This window comes from Nasonia vitripennis, chromosome 1 (genome assembly GCF_009193385.2).
Source record: "Nasonia vitripennis strain AsymCx chromosome 1, Nvit_psr_1.1, whole genome shotgun sequence".
Classification (NCBI taxonomy): Eukaryota; Metazoa; Arthropoda; class Insecta; order Hymenoptera; family Pteromalidae; genus Nasonia; species Nasonia vitripennis.
The window spans coordinates 10,985,088-11,006,752 of record NC_045757.1 but is presented as its reverse complement, the minus strand read 5'-3'; the positions used below and the strand labels follow the sequence as shown (position 1 = coordinate 11,006,752).

Genomic DNA, 21,665 nt, shown 5'->3' with positions numbered 1-21,665 from the left:
AAAAAAATTGACCGCGTTAGCACGTCTATTACCGTACTTTACGACTCCGCGGGCGCGACACGAGTGAGTATAGCACCTATTAAATAACTCTACTGGTTGATTTGACTGCATATACTTAATTAAGCGAGCGCGACTTTACACTATATTCTAAAAGGGTGGCAAGCTCGCTGCTACGCGAGTGCCACTTGTATAAATGCCGCACTGTGTGTGTGTCTCAAAGGCTTGAGCGCTATGAAGCGAGTGCAAAACGAAATTGTGCGATAAACCGCCGTTTATCTCGCGTGTATGCGACTGATTTTGTTGGCTGTATACAGATTTTACGTGATTTTTCGCGAAAGAGAATGCGGCGAGAGTTTTTTGATTTCTATTTTATTATTATGAATCTCATTGATATAATTGGCAGTAAAGTATAATTATACAATGAAAAATTGCGTTTTAGTAGCAGTTTTAGTTATATATCTGTTCCTATAAAATTTACATTCTAGTTACAGCTAGATCGATGGAAGATTAATCATCGAGCTTTTTACGGTAATCTTTAATGCACAATACGATGCATTGTTAATTTCTTAGCGAATAACGTCTATTGTATATGTCAGCAGTATGCAACTGTTTACTGCACCCGAACCCTCCATTCGGTCCGTCAGACATCGAAGCAACTTGCAAGCCGTGGAGTGAGCTTTCATGCTATATATATCGTGTGCCTTCTGCACTGCCCGCATAGTTTGGACAACGCCGCTGTATAAAATTATACCTTTTAACGCCATCTATGATGGTTGGTCCAAACGACGATTTGAACTTCCTTCTGCAGGTAATACTTACCTTATGGTCTCGTCTTTCGAATCCTTTTTTTTTAATCTATCATATAGTGCATAATACATGTTATTTATTAACATCATCGCTGTATGTATATGTGCAGAAAACGTTCAAAAATTCTGAAAAAGAAGTTAGAAAAAAATGAATAATAAAAGCACAGATAGACACCTCTCACCGATTGAACTTAAATCAAAATGTATTTTTATTCATATGGATCCACTTTAACAATTGTTGGAACTAGCTGAGAATAATCAAGTCTTTCATTTTTGTGGGCCTCCAACGAATTTTTTATGTTACAATTTTTCACTATCAAGATTTTATGAATTTAAGTTAAAATTCATAGAGATTTTCGTGCAGTTCATATCAAAAACTGCAAAATTATTGAACTTTCTGCTCAAACATTGGCATTGCCTCAATACTGCTTAATAGATTCACCCATGTCTGACGACGTATGCTCTACTGAAGTTTAAAAACAAACTGTCTTGGGTGCATATGTGCATTAAATAAATGTGTTAACAGGGGTAAATCAAGATCCTTTGAATATTTTACAAACAACAGCTTTATTAACGATTATTTAGAAAAAAGACAATCGTGGACGTGCCTTATATTTTTTAATAGGTACGACTCTGATGTTTCGTAAAAATTTATCGCTTTATTTTCAATTGATATAATGTATACGTAAATTTAAGTACTTTTTCTAACTGCACCTCTTTAAAATAATCAAAAATGTACATTTATAAAATAAATATAATACAAGTGAAGGTACACATTGAGTAAATATATAAATAATAAAAACACCAAACCAATATAGATCGGTACCGCTATTAAATATATCTCATAACATTTTTTTAGAACAGTACTAATCATTGAATTTTCATCTCTAAAATTACACGTCACTCGGTAAGAAACGTCATAGTTAAAAAGCTAGCTAATTTTTTTCGAAGTACAACATCTTCGATAAAGTTTGCAAACCTGCGAGGAAAAGGGAAAAGGAAAAACCAGCTCGACAATTCAATTGATATCGCTTGCTGCAGCAACATGTAAACATACAAGAGGAAAAAGGGCAATCCAGCCTGTATTATATATTTGTTAAACAATCTTTCGCGAAATAACTCTAGCATCTCGTAAACTTTTATACATCTAATGCATTATTGGGTTATGTAACATACATTATACATGTCGTGTCACGCACCGCGTTACAGAGTTATATGAAAATATGCTTTTCTCCCTCTGGAATGATTAATTACGTGTGAATTAGAAATATTTAGTGTGAATTCATATTCTGAGAACCAAACTAATTTTGAATTTCGTACTGAAGGTTGAAATTAAACTCTTTCTATCATTTTGAGCTCATGTTCATGCTTCGAAATACATCTTCATCTCAATGAAAATGATAAATGAAAAAGTGTTGTCAGTCACTGTTTATTTGAATGGTCATTAAACTTTCCATACTGTTAGTTTTAATTAGTATTAATTTCAAGTTTACGAAAAATTGTTTCTCTGACATTACACTAGATATTCATCTTATGGTACACAAGTTACAAAAATCTTACAAAATTTTGGCTAATTTTCTCGTTTGAATTAAAAAAAAATATATATATACCGATCGTCTTCCCAATAGTAAAATTACGTTAGACGAAGTATTTCCATGATTCACAAGTAATTCACTGAAAAAAAAAAAAAATTATTTAAACCTAATCGATCCCTTCGCCCAATCAGAATATCTACATAGTCTTCTGCCCTAATCTAGGCCCACACCTCTGGAAGGTCAATATCTCGATAACTACATCCCATCCTTACAGATACATTCCGTTGACGAGGTAATCTGCATCGTGCGCATACGAATCGTGTCCTCGGCCGCGACCCCGACGTTTCACCACTCGAAGTCTGCAAGCGATTAAGACGGCCATGACCGCGGTGACGGTGAGACCAAGAGCTAGGGAGATGACTGCACCCTTGGGTCGGTACATCTCCAGATCCTCGAGCTTTGTGCCATGTCGGCGAATGTGATCTGTTATAGCCATGCTCTTGTGTTCTTGCAGGTGGGTGTCAGCCATAGTTCGCAACTCTGCTTCCTGAGCTAAAAATTTTGCGATATACATTATTTTTAAAGAGTTGGCACTTTATGGCAATTAAATTCTTTATTAATGTTTGTAACCAGCTACCTTTATGATTGTCTGCTTTGTTATTTTCAGCAGCAGGCTTACTTTCATGATGTTCTGCTGAATGTCCGTCGAGGCTATCTTTGGCTTTCGTCGTCGCCGAGTGAACCCTTTTGTGAGCCTCATCGTTTTCGGACTTTTTATTGTGATTGCTTTGGTCCTTGGCTGTATCGTCGTCTTGCTTCTCTTCCGACTGTATCGCGAATCATTAAGTTTATTGCATTAAAATTTTCTCTATGTGTGTAATAATATTATATAGAAAGATTCTCACGTCACAAGGTGGAGCAGAAGTTGAAGTACTCGCGTGCTTTTTGGGCTGTTCTTGATGTTGCTGCTCGTGAGGTGGTGATGGAGTAGCAATAACCACTTGCACTTGCTGCTGTTGAGGGGGAGAACCAGCTGCTTCTTGCCAAGAGTTCGGATTTTGCGGCACGTGGTGCATCACTGCCGGGTAGTAAGGTGCATACCCTCTGTTTGGATCTTGTCCATACATTCCCATGCTGAACGAAGGACATTAAATTGGTATACTTTATTGCAATTTTATGCGATAAAATAAGCTATTGACAATAATACTACTCACTTTGCCGCTTCCATATCTTCCATACGCATACCTGGCCCCTTATGGTTGAAAATTCTAGGCGGTTGCTCCTCTGAAAAAAAACCAAATCAAATAGGTATGAATCTGTAGTCTATTAAAATTTTTCGTGTGTATTTTTAACGAATTCGGTATGTATAGACACTAGTAAATGAAATGGTCGGGTAATACAACCAACTACATGATGAACCTACATACAGGCAACTTTTAATTCTAACGACAATCAAGTGTTTATAGTATTGTGTACTCATACTCAAGTGTAGTCACAAAGTATACATTAGATTAAGTAGAGAGAGAGAGAGAGAGAGAGAGAGAGAGAGAGAGAGAGAGAGAGAGAGAGAGAAGAACAAATTTGCTGACATACGTTCGTAAGCAGACGGGAGAGCATTCTGGGCATGCATCACATTAAGGGCCGCGTTATCACTGAGCTTATTAGCATTCTGCTCGTAAATCGGTGCTGGGTAATTGTTCCACTGATTGTAACCCGGAGGCTTATAATTAACTGGCAGTTGTGGTGGTGATTGTTGTTGTTGTTGTTTTGGTGATGGTGGTTGTGGAGGAGGAACTTGCGCTTGTTGATGATGTTGCTGAGGGACTTGAGGTGCCATACCGGATGGTCCAGCGTTAGATTCGCCCGGCATCTGCTGAGAATTGTAGCCGCGTCCGTAACTTAGCTCCTGGTTCGGGGAAAGCTGATGCAGGTTCGGGTTGACCATTGGCCAGCCTTTCGAAGCATCTTGCTCACGTCCACCCAGATAATCCATTGGATACTAGAAATATTTTTATTTTTTTTATTTTTAAATTTTAATGATTTAAAAACATACTTCTAACCCATTTGATTGAATAATTGTGTTACCTGTCCATGTTGTTGCTGTTGCTGCATCATCTGCTGATACCTGATCATTTCCGGCAGTAGCGGAATATATGGTTTAGGCGAAGGTACGATCGCGGGGGGTGGTGGGGGCGGAGGTGGTGGAAGCGTCGTCCGGTCTACAGGACAGCCGAGCTCGGTTGCCTCGTCCGAGCCATCGGCGCACTGGGGAATACCATCGCAGACGTTGTAGATAGCTATGCAGTCGTCGCTCGAACGACATTCGAATTGATTGCGGCTGCATACTGGAACTGAAATTTTTCGAATTTGTTTCAAGTCGTAAGCGAATTGACTCTACTGGTGACACCAATTATAATTGAAGTAACAGAACACAACAATTTATTTTTGCAAATTACGATTTCCTACTTTTGGCAGGCGCAGTTGTCGTGGAAGTGGACGGCGGTGGAGGTGCTAGAGTGGTCGACGTCAAGACTGACGCACCCGTGAAGTAATCCCTGTACTCCTTCGGAGAGGGCTCCATTTTTCTAAAAATCATAAATCATTAAATGTCGCACTGAGAAATCGTAGTCTCTCTCTCTCTCTCTCTCTCTCTCTCTCTCTCTCTCTCTCTCTCTCTCTCTCTTCTCCTCTCTCTCTCTCTCTCTTCTCTCTCCTCTCTCTCTCTCTCTCTCTCTCTCTCTCTCTCTCTCTCTCTTCTTCTCTCTCTCTCTCTCTCTCTCTCTCTCTCTCTCTCTCTCTCTCTCTCTCTCTCTTCTCTCTCTCTCTCTCTCTCCTCTCTCTCTCTCTCTCTCTCTCTCTCTCTCTCTCTCTCTCTCTCTCTCTCTCTCTCTCTCTCTCTCTCTCTCTCTCTCTCCTCTCTCTCTCTCTCTCTCTCTCTCTCTCTCTCTCTCTCTCTCTCTCTCTCTCTCTCTCTCTCTCTCTCTCTCTCTCTCTCTCTCTCTCTCTCTCTCTCTCTCTCTCTCTCTCTCTCTCTCTCTCTCTCTCTCTCTCTCTCTCTCTCTCTCTCTCTCTCTCTCTCTTCTCTCTTCTCTCTCTCTCTCTCTCTCTCTCTCTCTCTCTCTCTCTCTCTCTCTCTCTCTCTCTCTCTCTCTCTCTCTCTCTCTCTCTCTCTCTCTCTCTCTCTCTCTCTCTCTCTCTCTCTCTCTCTCTCTCTCTCTCTCTCTCTCTCTCTCTCTCTCTCTCTCTCTCTCTCTCTACTGTAATTAATCCTATTAAGGAGTGCGCTTTAATTCGGTTATGCGACGGGCTCGTCGATATATCGGTAACGCTTACCTGAGTGACTTAAGCTCGTGTTCCTGTTGATTATGGCGCATCTGCTCCTCGAGGGCGGCGGCATTTTGCAAGTTGTAATTGACAGTTAGTACAGCGCTGCTGTAGTTCGCGTGACTCGTAAACTTGCACTTAAAGTCATGAGGCGGCCCGCAGTGGAACAGGTAGCAGCTTCCTGGTTTCTAAAATTGGAAATATACTCGTTATTCATGTGTCATACAAATTTATTCGTGGATATTTGTAAAATATGTCGACTAAACGCGATTGATTTTGTGTAATATATAAGGGTCACTGATCATCGTTTCTACTGGCTCGTGTCAGCTAGCTTTTGCATCAAAAAATCATATTTGTTTATCTTTATTAGCAATAATCAACAGAAGTTTAATTAATTATTATCATGACAATCGCTCAATTATAAAAGTAGGCAATGCCGAGTTACAACTGTACAGTTAAAGACTCCAACCCCACCGACAATGGGTCCTAAGTAGTACAAAAATGCGCGTGTCAGGCAAACGTTTAGTTTATTTCGAATAAATGTAAGTAATCTGTAATTGGAATCATTAGTTGTAATAAAGATATATCTAATACGTTTACAAAACATCCAACCCACAGAACCGCAACTCGCACTGTATATGATATAATGCGGACCCTCTACGAAGTTGACACACTTTTCTAACTATACTACTTGGATTAAGAGTGCTCCACACCTTGAGTGACCCGCCACCTAGCGAAGAAAACGTTTTTTGTTTATTATAATGAATTGACTAACTTTATCATCATAAATCGAGTTTCAGCACGTGAAATAAGTATTAATGAATGTTTGAAAAAAAAATTAACGGAATAAAATGTGAATTTAAACTTTTACCTAATAAACTTAATTTTGTAATATTCCTTGATACACACTACACTTGCTGAAACTCACTAATACCCACTTTTCAACCTTTAAGTTTGTTTAAATTATTAATGGTTATTCAGACGTAACGTGGGGGCGCTGCTAAAAATTCGAACTTCTAGCATAAGTGTGGAGCACTCTTAAATCTCCGCCGTAATCTTGCGACTCCCCTACGACTTGCGAGCTACTTCGCTAACTCTGCGCGAAAACAACAACACCAACGAAATCATGTAATAACAACCTACACCATCGTCGATAAAAAAGCCCATATCGATCAAAATAAACGAAAACAAAAAACAAAAACAACCTCACACACCCACTACATAATATGCCTATACATATCTATATACACAAAACCACCCGCTCACCTTTTCCTCGAAGATAAAAACGTCGCAGTGCTCGGTCTCGCAGCACCACTTCATGCACTCGATCCTCGACTCGACGTCGAACTCCGTGAGATACTTGGCGCCCATGTCTCTCGAGTCCTGCGTCCGGATGATCTTGTCTCGGTGGACGACGAAGCCGTCGATGCAGGTCTGCAGGCCCATGACCGTCTCCTGCTTCTCCGGCTGACCGTTGACATCTTGCGAGTAACAACAACAACAACAACAACAACAGCTGACGAGGAGGAAGATCACCAGGAGTCGCTGCCGCATGGCGACTCTGACTCGCTATATCTCTCGCTCTCACGGGAGGGTTATGTGTGTGTCCTGATGGGCCGAGCTGTCTCTCGCACGGGGTGTCGCGATGGGGTAGCGAAACTTGAAACTACTCTGCCAGTGCGCATGCGCACTGCGGTGACAGAATAGTATATGTTCAGTTGTATATACTACTGCTGAGGGGTGGGGGGATCGCGACTGATCAATACTCGCCAAGCTTTTGTGTCTCGGGGCTAATGTTGTCTTGTCGCAAGATTGGAGATAGCGCGGGAGTCTAGGGGCTTTTGAGACTCGAATGTCGGAGGGTGAAAGGATTGATCATTTCATTTTCGAGAGAGCGAATGATTTTGAAAATTTCAATGAAAATTTCAATGTAAAATCGAAGGATTTTTCATTCACGAATGACGTAACGAGTGAGTCGATTTTACATTTGTTGATTGTTTAAATCTGCTAAGATTACTTCTTGTAAGCAACAAAGGTATAATTTTCTTAGCTATTTTGTTTCTTAAATAAAACGCAAACTAAAAAGTGTTCAAAGTACTGATATACGTAGATATCGTAAACCACCGCTTCGACTATTTGAATCTTCGCGCCATTCTGAACACAGCCGCATCTCAAAATCCTAACCTATATAGAAATCTCTCTCACTCACTCGCAGTTCCGTCCACATCATCTCTCCTCTTTTCTCGACCCTGCGCGGTGCGCTGCATCAGCGTGGAGTCACTATACCTAGCAGCATCAGAGCTCGGCGAGGAGGAGAGGATTTCGCGAAAACACCGTAATCTAAAACGTGGCCGCTCAGTCGTAGCGGCGCATCTCTCGCTAGTACAACCTATACAATCATATTCTTATCGGTATATCTCATATTATCCCCCCTTGTCGCCGTCGCCACGATCGTCCCGTTCTCTGGGACTGGTCTTCCCTCTCTCTCTCTCTCTCTCTCTCTCTCTCTCTCTCTCTCACACACACTCGTCAGAGTCTCTCCCAACGTCACGCACACAAACACGGAGAGAGCGAAACAGACACCGTGTCCGTGTACGAATTTGCAAGCACACGTATAATGTAGCGCGACGACGTCGTCTCGGGACTAAACTCTCCAGTACATATATACAGTTTACAGTGCTCGTTCAGTATATCTAGTACCTCTCCTCGGGATGTGCGTGTATTCCTATAAGTAATAGAATAGCCAGAGTGATATATCTATCTCCAGTGGGACGGAATATAGAATTCAATCAATGGTGATCGACGACGAGGCGGCGCCCAGCTGTGCAACGACTTAGTCTCTCGTCCTTTTACCACTTATTCCTCCGCCGCACATTCTTGCCTGGTCATATTGAGATACGGTCTCTCTGCACAGTTATGTCAAGGAGGAGATAAGCTATACGGACGCAGACGGGGCAGCGGCATGACGACGTGCGGACCTCGACTGTCAACAGTTGTAAGTATACAAGCGTTTGATATTCCAGAGCAGTGTCTAAATCCCGTAGGCTCATATAGGATAGCGCTTGAGTATCCATGGGTAGCCCCCAAAAGTGGAATGGAACGGGAGTTCGGAGATTTAAAGAGCCTCCGCTTCCGGGAATTCCAGACGGCTCGAGGAATGTTAATTAGCAGTGTCTTTGGCCTCCTTGGGACACCTTTACTGTATACCTATACTCTTGCCTGAACTGAGAAAGAGAGTTTGACATTAACAATAGCCCTTGTTTAATTCTAATTCTCACTTTCAGTCTGATCTGTGTGTGAAGTTTGGGTATCGCGTGCTAGACTTCCTGCTATCTTGTTTCCTTTTTTCTGACTGCACATATGCTGTGGAAGGAGGTGATTTCCTTGGAGTTTTTTGTGAGTGTGTGAAGCCCCGTGTTTGGGAGAGGACAGGATGGATGATTGAAGGCAGAACAGATGCCCCTGGCTGCTCTCGGGTTACGCTGATTCTGCACTTTTCACATACAAGTACACACGTATGTCAGCAGTGTGGGAGCAGGTTAATATTAGTCGAGTGTTTATGTGACAGAGAGGGGGAGGAGGCTACTTCTAGTCTTGTGAATCTTGTGAGTGGAATTCAAGTGGTCTTTGCACAAAGGGTCAAATTCTATTATTCTATTTAGTGACAGAATGAATTGACTAAGCAATGAGAAATTTTTTGTTTGCATATGGTGCCTCATATTTACATGAGCATACATTTTCTCTTAGTATCAGATTAAGTCAAAAGTATGATTGAAAGACAATATTTGTCTCATAAAGAGTGAGTCATTAGATGTTTGAAAAAGATGTTGATTAAAGGTAATGAAAATACTTAAATGTAAGAAACGCAAGGCAACGTGATGAACGTTATTGATTAATTATAACTCAATATCAATTTGGTTTCATTAAGTATACTCCAAAAGATTGTGTACAGTGTGCATGTGAATGAAACTTAAGTGCAATTGGATTCAATTCCATACACTAGCTACAGTTTTCAAGCTGTCATCTAATGTTAAATTTTATGTAAAAAAAAAAGTAAAGCAACAATTATAATCGCTACAATTTTTTAATGACTTGTAAAAAGACTGAGTTTCTAATATTTGTATATTTTAGTCATGGAGCAAGAATTTCCAGTATGGAAGAAGAAAATTCATTGAATATTAAAATATTAAATTCTAACTGAAAGCCATCATTTCTAAAGCAACGCATACTTCAAAATTAGCATTTTATAAATTTACCAATAACATGATTAAATTTTGATTCTTTTTCACAAGAGTCAATCTCAATAATATTGTTATATTGGCTAACTAATTGTATATAAAATACACATATTGTTCAAATAAACGACTTTTGCCTGTGTGTGTGTGCGAATGTGGGCGTATGTTTGCACCTGTGGTAAAAAGAAAGCAATTTTGTTATTTTATAATTTATTGATTGAATTCACTTAATTGATGATGAATTAATTTTATTTAGATGGTGCTGCTGAATCAGAATCATTGGCAAGGTTATTACTAACGAAACGGCATGCATACAAGTCTAGCTACTACCAACTCTAGCGTGGAATGAACGAGGAAGAATTATTAAAGCGGTCTGCTGCAGAACGGGATAGAATATTCAGCTGCTATGACCGTGGTAGGGAAAATGGAGCTGAGATTGATCCTTGGGAGGATCCTGCCTACGAGGTGTACCATACCACAGACAGATATGGATTCATACAGTAAGGCTTTTTTTAAATAAAATAACTGCATCATATATTCTATGATATTAACAATTTAATTTATTGCAGTGATAAACGGTTACCACAGAAAATGGACCAGAATGAAATCAAATCCCACCATGTTGAAATGGAGAGGGTAAAGAAGTGGGAAAAGATGACAAAGCAATGGGAATCCCCAGCTACTAAGGAAAAATTAAGGCGTAGAATTTATAAGGGTATACCGGATAGGTTTCGTGGTCAAGTTTGGGTTCTTCTCTTAGGTATTACAAAGTTAAAAAGTGAACAAGCTGGTAAATATGAAGAAATGTTAGCTCTTGCCCGTCAATGGTCTACTGAAATTAGACAAATCGATGCTGATGTTGCTAGACAATACAGAGATCACATTAATTATAGGTAAACATATTAGACAAAACTATATGAATTAAAAAATTAGCATATTTAATCACTGTGTTTTTTCCAGGGAGAGGTATAGTCTTAAACAAAGATCCATGTTCTATGTCTTGGCAGCCTATAGTATGTATAATATGGAAGTTGGATATTGCCAAGGCATGTCTGTGCTGGCTGGATTACTCTTGTTATATATGGATGAGGAAGAAGCATTTTGGGGATTGTCTGTGCTACTCACAGATAAGAAGTACAGTATGCATGGTATGGCTCCTGCAAAAATTTCATAAAATTGTAACAACTACAAGAAAGTATACCTTATTCATACATTTTTTTTTATTGTAGGATTTTATGTAGATGGTTTTCCAAAGTTAAATCGCTATATAGAGCACCATGACAAAATAATGGGTAAGTTCCTTCCAAAACTGAAGCGAAAACTGGATAAGTGCGGCTGTGACTCCATACTTTATGCATTAAAGTGGTTTTTCGTCGTATTTCAAGAAAGAGTAAGTGTTTGCAACCATTTTATGAAATTCTAGAGTGTAATTAAATAAAAATTGCTCGACTTGTTTCGCAGACACCAGTTAGTCTTGGTCTTCGCATATGGGACATATTCCTGTTGGATGGAGACCGGGTACTGCCTGCGATAGCGTACACGGTTATGAAGATGCACAAACGCCAATTGATGACAATGGAGAGCCTCGACGAGTTCTGCAACTATCTGCAGATAAAGCTTGAGAAGGACTTTGGCTACGACGATGATACGGTCATCAATACTGTCGAGCGCAGTATGGATGAGCTCAAACGCGCAAAGCTCGATTACCCAGGACCACCACAGCCCCACGAGTTACCTCGCCAGCCCTTTGGCACGTTCAAAGAGCCTACGTTTACGAGCAAGGTGCCCTTGCTTTTTTGATTTCTCCGATTGTTCTACATGTTCTAAATATTGATTAGTTTTGATAAAATGAATGAAAACGACTGGAAATAATTATTCATGCTGAAAGATAATTGCGAGTGATTCATTTTTGAAATTTACGGTGTTTATAGAGATAGAGCGCGTTAGCTACTAATCAAAACAACATTGGAAGTGTAATGTGACTAATTGCTAAGTTATCATAGGAATACGTGTTATCTTTATTGCGTATACTCGATAACAGTCCATTTGGAATATTCGCTTCTGTTCTACATCAACTCACAAATTATTAGCAGCCTATCAATACTAGATTCCTAAAATTATGTTATTTTCTTATATTCCTTGTATCTCACAGGTGGGCAGAAGGGCAGACGAATTCAGCGAAGCCCAGCAATTGATGCGTGAATCTGTGGTACAGCGACGCCAGACCGTGGTGATCGAAGAGGAGAACCGCGAGAACAGCGCTACGCCCACGGAGCTCGCCGCGATGGGCAACAATTGTGTCGGCAATAACAGCCTCGGCGGTGAGTCTCCCTCTGCAGTACTCGCCAATGACCGCGATTGCGAAACACATACCACTGACATTAGTACAACTACTACTACCACCATTACTGCTACTACCAATACTACTACCGCTACTACTACTACTACTACTACTACTAGTACTACTACTACTACTATTACTAATAATGTTGATAACACGAACGGCAAGGACATAGTATGTGATAGTAGTCGCATTGACTCAAACATAAACGTCATACTTATCTATAACACTCGGCTCTGAAGAATCTCAAGACTCATCTTTCTTGTCTATCGATTTTTTCTAAGTTTCTCAATATTAGACTTGTTTCTTAAACGCATACGAGTTGATAAGATTATTAGAGAAAGAATTTGCGTATGGTCATGTTATATGGTTGGGTATAAATTTTCAGCATGTTTGACTGCATAATGATATACATACGCGCGGGTTATTCAATCAGTCTGAAATCAACCATTTTTTGTTAAATTATTATTATTATATTATTATTATGTACAAGTCAATGAGTATGGGGTATGTGGTCCTGTACGATCGGGTAATATGATTATTGGTAAAACAAGACCACATTAAATTTGATGTGCAATCAAACTTTACTTGTGCTGGAGAAAATACTCGTACGTAATTCAATTTCAGCCGGTACGCATACATAATATTTACAATACGTATGAGATTGTCCTTTTGTAACATTAAACGAAATACATTTGTACAAGAAGATGTAAGTACGTGTCTCGAAGCGTAACAAATACTCAGCCAATTTACAAATAACGAAGGGAAGAAGAACGTTTATTTTGACATACGAATGATATTTAGTGCCTTTTGCGTGTATATGAGACACGGGACAAGAATTCCTACGTCTTCTTTTTTGCTATATATCATACGTAGAAAGGAAAACGGTGAATTTTCTAAAAACGGTTAGTGCTTAGAACAAATCATCGCGTAGCTATCTTAAAGTAAAGATGAGCAACTGTGAGCACACAAGAAGAAAGAATGTTCATTTTTTTTATTTATACTTTAATCTTTATTTCAATTCATCTAGAGAAGAATGTTGATGTAGTATGTGTGTTTTGTGAAATTGATTTGTATATTTTTATATCTTAATATTATATTATGGGTAAAGTAATAAACTATATTTAGGACAGATTAAGTATTTGGTAGTTTCTTCAATATGAAATTATGATTAAACTTGACATTTATGAATATTAAGGGGGCTGTGAAAGGACCGAGTTTTCGGCTTAACACATTACTGCATGAAAATTTAACATACAATCTTGATGTATACAGGAAGCAATTTGCCATTTTTGGAAATAAGCTTTTTCGTTCATTAGATGCATACATTTGCTTGCATTTTTCACATCCATTGGTGAACTTTGAATGTTATAAATTAATTTACGATTATAAAATAAAAAAAAACGTGAATACATATTAAGTGTTATGGACCCTTAATATTTGTATAAGATCTGTTACTAACATTTGCTGTATTTGCTCGACTCCTTATATTCCTTCTAAAAAGGATTGAACTTGCTTCCCTTCTTCATATGCATGGACGTGTGTGATAAAAAACATTACTTAAAGCCAAGCAGGCTTGGTATAATATCTAATTTATTTCTAATATTAAAAACATTAACGTCTGCTATTTTAAACCTCTTGATGTTAGTTTATAATTAACAATAATCTAATAATTAAAATTGATAGTACTTATGAATGTAATGCATTCCTGATATTAAATCCTACAATTTTTGTATTAAAACATAAAGTTATTTATTGTTTGTTCTTTACTGAATAATTTAAATGTAGTATTATCATCAAGTAATATTATCATAGACGTAATTACCGTTTACAGGACCAACTCGATCACCTATACCCTGCGCTAGAAATACATACTGATTTTAGAAAACGTAGGAACATGTAGCGTTCACAGCTAGAGAGTTTGTCAGTAGCAACGCTTTTTATATATCCATTTTGTTGAACTGTTTTTATTTTCAGCAGTCGATTATCACGTTTCACGTGATAACGAAAGCAGATAATTATTATTATACTTATTTTGATTTATTATTATAATTTGTTTATAAATGTATAGAATGCCTTAAAGACTCGTCTGACGTCTAAGAAACAATTCAAGTTTATAACTTTTTTTAATCATGCAATTTTTGTTGAATGCTTATTATAACATCAGATATGTGTATACTAATTTGTATTAAAATCTAAGTCATCATATTTTATATGCTAAAGAAAAAGTTACTCACTGTAATTTGTCTCACACATTAAATTCGTGACTAACTGTTAACTACACTCGCAATGTTGCAAAAATATTATTAGTTTTTATGATCTTTTGAACTACGAGCGCACACGTCGTAGCAATCTCAGCCTCTGTTCACAAAGGTTTTCTAGAACAAACACTTTTTTAATTTATTCATGTTACAGCGAAAGACAATTTATACATTTTCATTTATATCGGTGCTACAGACTATTTAACGAGCAAAAAGAAACAATAAATAACAATAACATTCAGTTCATAAGTACACTTATACAGACTTCTAATCTCATCACTGCAATTATTAAATTATATTTAAATTTAAAATGGACGAATGCAGTTTGAAGCGATAGTAATAAGTTTTATCGCTATATTAATGATTATTATACATAATAGTTATTATAGCAATCAGAATAAATCTACAAACAATAAACACTAATATATTAGCGTCGAAAATTATTACGACAGCTTCAAACTCATTTTTCACGCACGTAACAAGATGAAGCAAAGTAAAAATAAAAGACCAGTACAAAAACCATGTCGATGCTATGTTAACTGCGCAGGAAGCAAGTTCTCCTTCGACCCGAGCCTCGCGGATGGCTGCTGTGCCTCGCCGCATGGTTCTCGTCGCTCTTTGGCCGACACCTCGGTCACCTCAACGGCCGACCTATCGGTCTTCAGTTCGGCGACTCGCAGCCAAGCCCTCGACAACAGCCTGGATACCCAGTCCAACGTCAGTGTCGGCTCGTCCGGCAGCGGTGGTCTGCCCACGCCTCGACCCTCGTCTCACCAGCCATCCCCAGACGTCGTCCGGATCTACGTGCCCTATGGGCTTCCAAACGCCAGCGGAGGTGGACTGAGCCTGACGCCGACGGGAACCTACAAAGACGATCTGCCAAGGACGTTGCCGAGGTCGCTGGAAACCAACAAGATAAGGATCAAGGTGCAGGACCCTGACCAGACGCCCATCGTCGAGACCCTCAAGCCATTTACACTGGACAGTCCCGAGATCGAGCTTGATATCAAGTAGGAGGGGATGATGGGCTGATGAGGCTCTTCAGATAGAGAGGGTTGTGCGGGTTAAAGAGAACTGATTGATAAGTATACTTTCAAATTAATTAATGTATATTAGAACGAGAAAAAGTCAATGCCTGAATTAATACTCAAAAGAAAAAATAGGTTCATTAGACGTCTCGAATCCGCGCAATCCTGAAACCCCGCGAAGCGTAGTATTTTTTGTAACGTGTTTCGTTCAAGAGCTATTACTTATACAGTCTAACCTTTTTTCATTGCACGTTAAAGTTCGTGGCGTACAAGTCATCAGAGTCTTCCACTCGTTTCTGCACTTATAACACTAAACGATCAATTTGATTGGGTTGTGAACAGTGTCGCAGCTTTTAGACGAGCAATGAATAATAGGTAATTCGACACCAAGATCAGTATAGGTATTTTCGCTCGAAAAATAAAACGCTGCTCCATATAGCTTCAGCGGAACACCTGTTATGCGTCGATACATTTATTCTTGCTAATTTATTTGAATGGCTTACACTATTCTGACAGATTTATGCTCATCCCGAAATCTGTGATACACGCAATAATAATAACAAAGCGGTGGGGGTGGCCAATCCGGGCGAGAAAAACGACCCCTCGCCGAAATAAATTTGTTTTAGCTTTAAAAAAAGATCGTGGGTACGGACGGCTGATTTGCTGGAATGGCAGTGGTTATTAAAATAGGTTACGAAAATAAATGTGTCAGGCAGGAATTTTTCTGTGTACTCTTTATATACTATATTGTTTTCTGTAAAGATTATTTGCAATTCATGTACCACGTAGTAGAGATTTGTGTGAACTCGTATTTTTGTTTTTGTGAATTAGTTGTTTAGAATTTAGTCTGACAATGTGAATATTCATGATTCTGATAAGAATTGAGGAAATTCCGATTGACATTTTTTTATTGAAATATGTATGTATAGTTAACTCGATCATTCAAAATGATTTCAAAATTTAGCATTCTAAGATGTGTATAAGTAACGAGAGCAAGGCGATTGTACAGACGTTGAATTTTGAGCTGCACTAAGAAACACCAAATTTTGTACTTCCTAGAATCCTATTTCACCGGAACTGAAATTATTCTTGACCGTCCGAAGCTTGTATGACTACTTATATAGTCTGTCCAGTGTATACAAACTTTTGAATGGTATAGAAAAATTTCCGTGAAAATACGATCAGAAAGGTACAAGAAGACAATTCTTAGTCCAGATATGTCGAGAGAGAACGTTCGCGCAATTTTATTAGATTAGAAATGCGATAGTTATTTTTGTATTGAAAAGTAAAAAAAAAATAACGAAAAGCAGATGCACGTAAAAGATCGTTAATTCCAAATTAAAGATGTACTCGGGAATTGAAAATTTGTAAATTCCTAATCAGAGGAAAAACGTCTATGTCGAATGACGAAAAATTCAAAATCGCAGAGATATTATAAATAGCACGTTACTTTGTGTGCGTAAGAGATTTGATTTAAAAAATAATAAAAAACAGAATGCTAACTTAACGACAGACATGGGCAGAGCTTAAATACGCACAGAGAAAATATAATGTAACATGGGATTTGACAACTAAGGGTGATTCTATAATCTCAATTCGCATTTACGTTACTTTTCTTCTCTCGATGCAGCTCTTATCGTAGTAGCAATGTAGTCAGCAATGGATAAATATATCGACTAGATTACAGTAGTTCGATAAACTAATTTTTGTATTTAAACGACAAAAGCTAATTTTTGTATGCAAGTGATTGAAGGATTATTTTAGTGATGTCTTAATATAAGTAAATTCTCACATGTATCGCGTAAATACATCACTTGTATTCGTGAAATCGGTTAAAACTGTAATTGTATTCCATTAATATGATTAATTTTTACTAACATTTTTGGCAAATAAGTATTTTTTGCGCTGTCAAAAAAGGTGATCGGATTAATATTAATCAAAGTTATTTAAAAATTTTGAAAGCCCACGATAAACTATTTTTTCCTCTAGGATATACGATATTGATATATAAAAAGTATAGTTATTTATTTATGACAATCGAGAACAAGACGTTTCGTTTGAAAATATTATAACTTAATGAAATGAGGGCATATCTCATGATATTTTTTCTACACATTTATATATGTATATTATTGTATTTAATGTGTAAGGCATGTGTTCAGTATTTTACTATTATTTTTATTACCATTATTATTATTACTATTATCATCGAATACTGATGTATATAATATATTGATTGATTTAAGAGTGCTCCACGATTATTTCGGAAGTCAGAATCGAGTGCAGCGCTTTGTGGACAAAATATGCAAAATATTGAAAAATGAGTTACATTAAGCCGGATAACTATAGGACAAGGGTCCCCTTCCCCTAACGCTGAGTGAAAATAAGCGCGCTCTACTGGCGTATACTAAAATTAAAAGCCGAAAAAATTCTTTCTGATTTTGCTTGACAGATTGTAGTTTTTAGAATAATTATACTAATCGGAATTGAGTTTTAATCGATTCATTATTTCATACTACCCTTGGGGAAACTTCGTTTTAGCTTGAATTTTTACATAACTAGTCCTAATAAATCGTTTTCTCTGAGTAACTCACAAACAGCTTATTTTATGCCGAACAGACGACAATTGAGGTCTCATTTTCTTTCTATTTTTTAACAAACTTGTAAATTGATGAACACTATAAGGAGAGTTTCCCCACGTGAACAACGGCTTAAACTTTTGTTTCCAAACTTTTTGGTTTATCTCAATCATATTATAAACCCGTATTTTGTCAAGCAAATTTGACCAAAATCACTTCCGATCTGATAGTTCGGAGTGGCGCGTCGATTGAGGTGTGGAGCACTCTTAACGGCATAAAATGCGTAGACTCTCCAACATGTACATACATCTGTACATTGAATGTCGGCAAAGTCCATAAATGTGACGTCGTATGAAATGCCCATGTCTGTTTAGCAAACGAAAAAAAGAGAATTTAACTCGCGGAATACATTGTTTTCCTCATCGCCACACACAGTCACAAGCTTTTTCTTCTATACATATACGGGGCCTAAGCAGTTTTGCCTTTCGCGCTACGTTCTATTATATATACATACACGAGTGTTGCCTAACTTGCATTTTAGGGGTTAATATACATTTATTATAAATAAAGTGAGAACGGAACAAGAGTTGAATAGTACACATTGATGCTCTCTAAAACTGTCATGGAGCGAAACTTTATTCGGAACAGAAGAATGATAACCCTTCTGCGAAATAAATATTTAATCCAAAAATCGTTAGGGAGTCAAAAAAAGGATACAATGTTTTTTCCTCCTTCCGATAACTATAAATACTCGGTCTCCGTAAAATTCGCTGTGTCATCGACTTATTATATAGCATGTAAAATAGTACATAAGCTATTATTAAAGAGATAACAAAAAAGTACGTGTTCAAGTGAAAGATTAGATTTAGAACAGTCGATTTGCGAAGTAAGATTAATTAAAACAATAAAGATGTTCTCTCGACTTTTCATCACACGATTACTGCGCCAAAACGGGACGACGGCGATGTTTGTACATGTAAAATGCGAACGCCTAAACTATTTGTTGATATTTCAATGATTGCATAGAGCTTTGTCGAGAAAAAACGTCGATTTCCTGTGAAATTGAAAAAAGTAACCAAGAAGTAGACATAGGAAGAAGATGCGACAAATTTATCCTGACAAAGCTTAAAGCACACGTTCGTCCTATACAAGTAGACCAAACGAAACGCAATGCAGTAAAAAAGCAGAGATAGAGAACAACTGATGTGTCCATCTAGCAACTAAAATTACCCGAGTACAAGCAAGCTTAGAGCGGAACCAGCGCTATACACAAAAAGGCTACGTGGGTGTTTCATTTTAATCCGACCACGACAAAAAACCATGGAAAAACTAATTTTAACGAAAAATGACCTTAACAAAAGTTGAAGGGGGTAAAGGAGGCCATCGAATGACACAAACACCTATGACCTTGAACTGGATTTTCAAAGTCATTTGAGGGTAATTGTGATTTTTTTAAATAGGAACCTCTATTTTAGACCTTGGAATCGGATAGAGCGGAAAAAATTACGTCGCAAAGGATATTTTAAGTTTGCTTTGGTGACCTTGACAAGGTCAATTCAAGGTCAAATAAGAAGTATCAGCCTAAGATTGTTTTCCTTTCAATTTTTTCGTAGAATTATCATTTTGTTATTGTAATAAACATTAAGAGAATAATTGACTTAAAATGTGATTATGCTTTGCTGACTTTAAAGTCATTTTGTAAGGTCAAAAGTGCAAAAATGCAATATCAAATGTTATGTGAAGTCCATATTTATATCCTAACTTTAGCGTTACCCAGGAACAACGACGTGGACGTAATAGGATTGTGTTCCCTTTGGGGTGCTTGATTAGAGTGAGTCCCCTTGCCTCTCACTTTTTGGGGTGCTTGATTAGAGTGAGTCCCCTTGCCTCTCACTTTTCGGGGTGCTTGATTAGAGTGAGTCCCCTTGCCTCTCACTTTTGCTCAAAATTCAACGCAGGTGCTCAAAGACACCACCATTTTGTTGGATACACAATTCAATTCGCTGCTGAAAATGTTCTACTGTTCTGAGTAATACAGCTCTTGGGATGTTTTCACAAGCGGTTTGAATTCTGTGGATCATATCTTCCCTTGTTGTAGTTTCATGTTCATAAACAACATCTTTCAAATACCCCCACAAATAGAAATCGGGTGATGTCATATCTGGAGATCTCGGTGGCCATCGAACACCCAAATCTCCACGTCCAGTGCGTCCAATCCACCTGTCACGGTAATTTTGATTAAGATATTGTCTAACTATTCGAGCATAGTGCGCAGTAGCTCCATCTAATTGAATCCACATTCTTGCTCTTGTGTATAAATCTACTTCTTCAAGAAGTACTGGAAGACGTTCTCTCAGGAACTGTAGAAAATTATGGCCATTTACATTTTCATCGAAAAAGTATGGGCCTACAAGGTATCCGTTAACAATTCCACACCAAACATCAAGACTCCAACGATTTTGGTTATCTATCTGTCTGTACCAATGCGGATTAACATTCGACCAATAATGACAGTTGTGTCGGTTAAGCTCTCCATTGCTTTTGAATTTTGCTTCATCAGAAAACATTACGTATTGAAAAAAGTGACGATCATTAGCAATCATTTGTCGTGCCCATTGGCAAAACTGTAGCCTTAACCTCATATCAGCAGGTGTGAGATCCTGAGTCAAAGTAATATGATATGGATGATAACGTTGACTTCTCAGTATTCTCCAAGCAGTAGCCATAGGTATACCACTTTGCCTTTGAATTTCACGGGTACTAACGTGGGGATTCAAATGAACCATTGCTAAAACGACCATTACACGAAGATCATCTTCGTTGTAATTACGACTTTCTCTAACCCGTGCTAGTTGCCCTTATTGAGCTCTACGGTAAATCTCACGAATGGTTGTATGACTTGGATGTCTTCTATCGGGATATCGAATTCGATAAAAATTCGCTTACGAAAACATCCCAAGAACTGAATAGAATCCAAAAAAATGATGGTGTCTTTGTACACCTACATTCAAATCTGTACATAATAAAAGTGAGAGGCAAGGAGACTCACTCTAATCAAGCACCCCAAAGGGAACACAATCCTATTAAGTCCACGTCGTTGTTCCTGGGCAACACTAAAGTTAGGATATAAATATGGACTCCACATAACATTTGATATTGCATTTTTGCACTTTTGACCTTACAAAATGGCTTTGAAGTCAGCAAAGCATAATCACATTTTAAGTCAATTATTCTCTTAATGTTTATTACAATAACAAAATGATAATTCTACGAAAAAATTGAAAGGAAAACAATCTTAGGCTGATACTTTTTATTTGACCTTGAATTGACCTTCTCAAGGTCACTAAGGCAAACTTGAAATGTCATTTCCGACGTAATTTTTTCCGCAGCTGCCTTGTATCGAATTCGATATCCCGATAGAAGACATCCAAGTCATACAACCATTCGTGAGATTTACCGTAGAGCTCAACAAGGGCAACTAGCACGGGTTAGAGAAAGTCGTAATTACAACGAAGATGATCTTCGTGTAATGGTCGTTTTAGCAATGGTTCATTTG

The 21,665-nt window shown here is 38.0% G+C and overlaps 2 protein-coding genes and 1 long non-coding RNA gene across 7 annotated transcripts; 2 read left to right on the top strand and 1 right to left on the bottom strand.

Annotated features, from left to right (window-relative positions):
• Nucleotides 1-1,354: 1,354 nt before the first annotated feature.
• On the bottom strand, nt 1,355-7,320 carry LOC100678057 (CREB-binding protein). Of its 2 annotated transcripts, none has more exons than XM_031929755.2 (9): nt 6,932-7,268; nt 5,675-5,853; nt 4,808-4,926; nt 4,427-4,692; nt 3,935-4,340; nt 3,556-3,625; nt 3,247-3,475; nt 2,979-3,168; nt 1,355-2,893 (listed from the first exon to the last, which is right to left on the bottom strand). In XM_031929755.2, exons 1-9 carry the CDS (start codon nt 7,217-7,219, stop codon nt 2,610-2,612), a joined length of 2,031 nt encoding a protein of 676 aa, XP_031785615.1. In that variant the 5' UTR covers nt 7,220-7,268; the 3' UTR covers nt 1,355-2,609. The 2 variants fall into 2 exon arrangements, with proteins under 2 accessions (XP_031785615.1, XP_031785617.1); XM_031929757.2 differs by having other exon boundaries at nt 1,364-2,893; nt 4,181-4,340; nt 6,932-7,320.
• On the top strand, nt 5,681-6,642 carry LOC116417284. The gene is made up of 2 exons (XR_004227574.2): nt 5,681-6,207; nt 6,284-6,642. It is a non-coding gene; the product is annotated as an uncharacterized LOC116417284 (long non-coding RNA).
• Nucleotides 7,321-7,870: 550 nt separating the features above from the next.
• Nucleotides 7,871-18,296, top strand: LOC100117167 (USP6 N-terminal-like protein). Of its 4 annotated transcripts, XM_031929772.2 has the most exons (9): nt 7,871-8,660; nt 9,797-10,085; nt 10,157-10,400; nt 10,470-10,793; nt 10,861-11,048; nt 11,130-11,290; nt 11,362-11,682; nt 12,053-12,221; nt 15,050-17,030. In XM_031929772.2, exons 3-9 carry the CDS (start codon nt 10,246-10,248, stop codon nt 15,514-15,516), a joined length of 1,785 nt encoding a protein of 594 aa, XP_031785632.1. In that variant the 5' UTR covers nt 7,871-8,660; nt 9,797-10,085; nt 10,157-10,245; the 3' UTR covers nt 15,517-17,030. The 4 variants fall into 4 exon arrangements, with proteins under 4 accessions (XP_031785632.1, XP_031785625.1, XP_031785636.1 ...); XM_031929765.2 differs by lacking the exon at nt 9,797-10,085 and having other exon boundaries at nt 15,050-18,296; XM_031929774.2 differs by lacking the exon at nt 7,871-8,660 and having other exon boundaries at nt 9,819-10,078.
• The last annotated feature ends 3,369 nt before the right edge of the window (nt 18,297-21,665 follow it).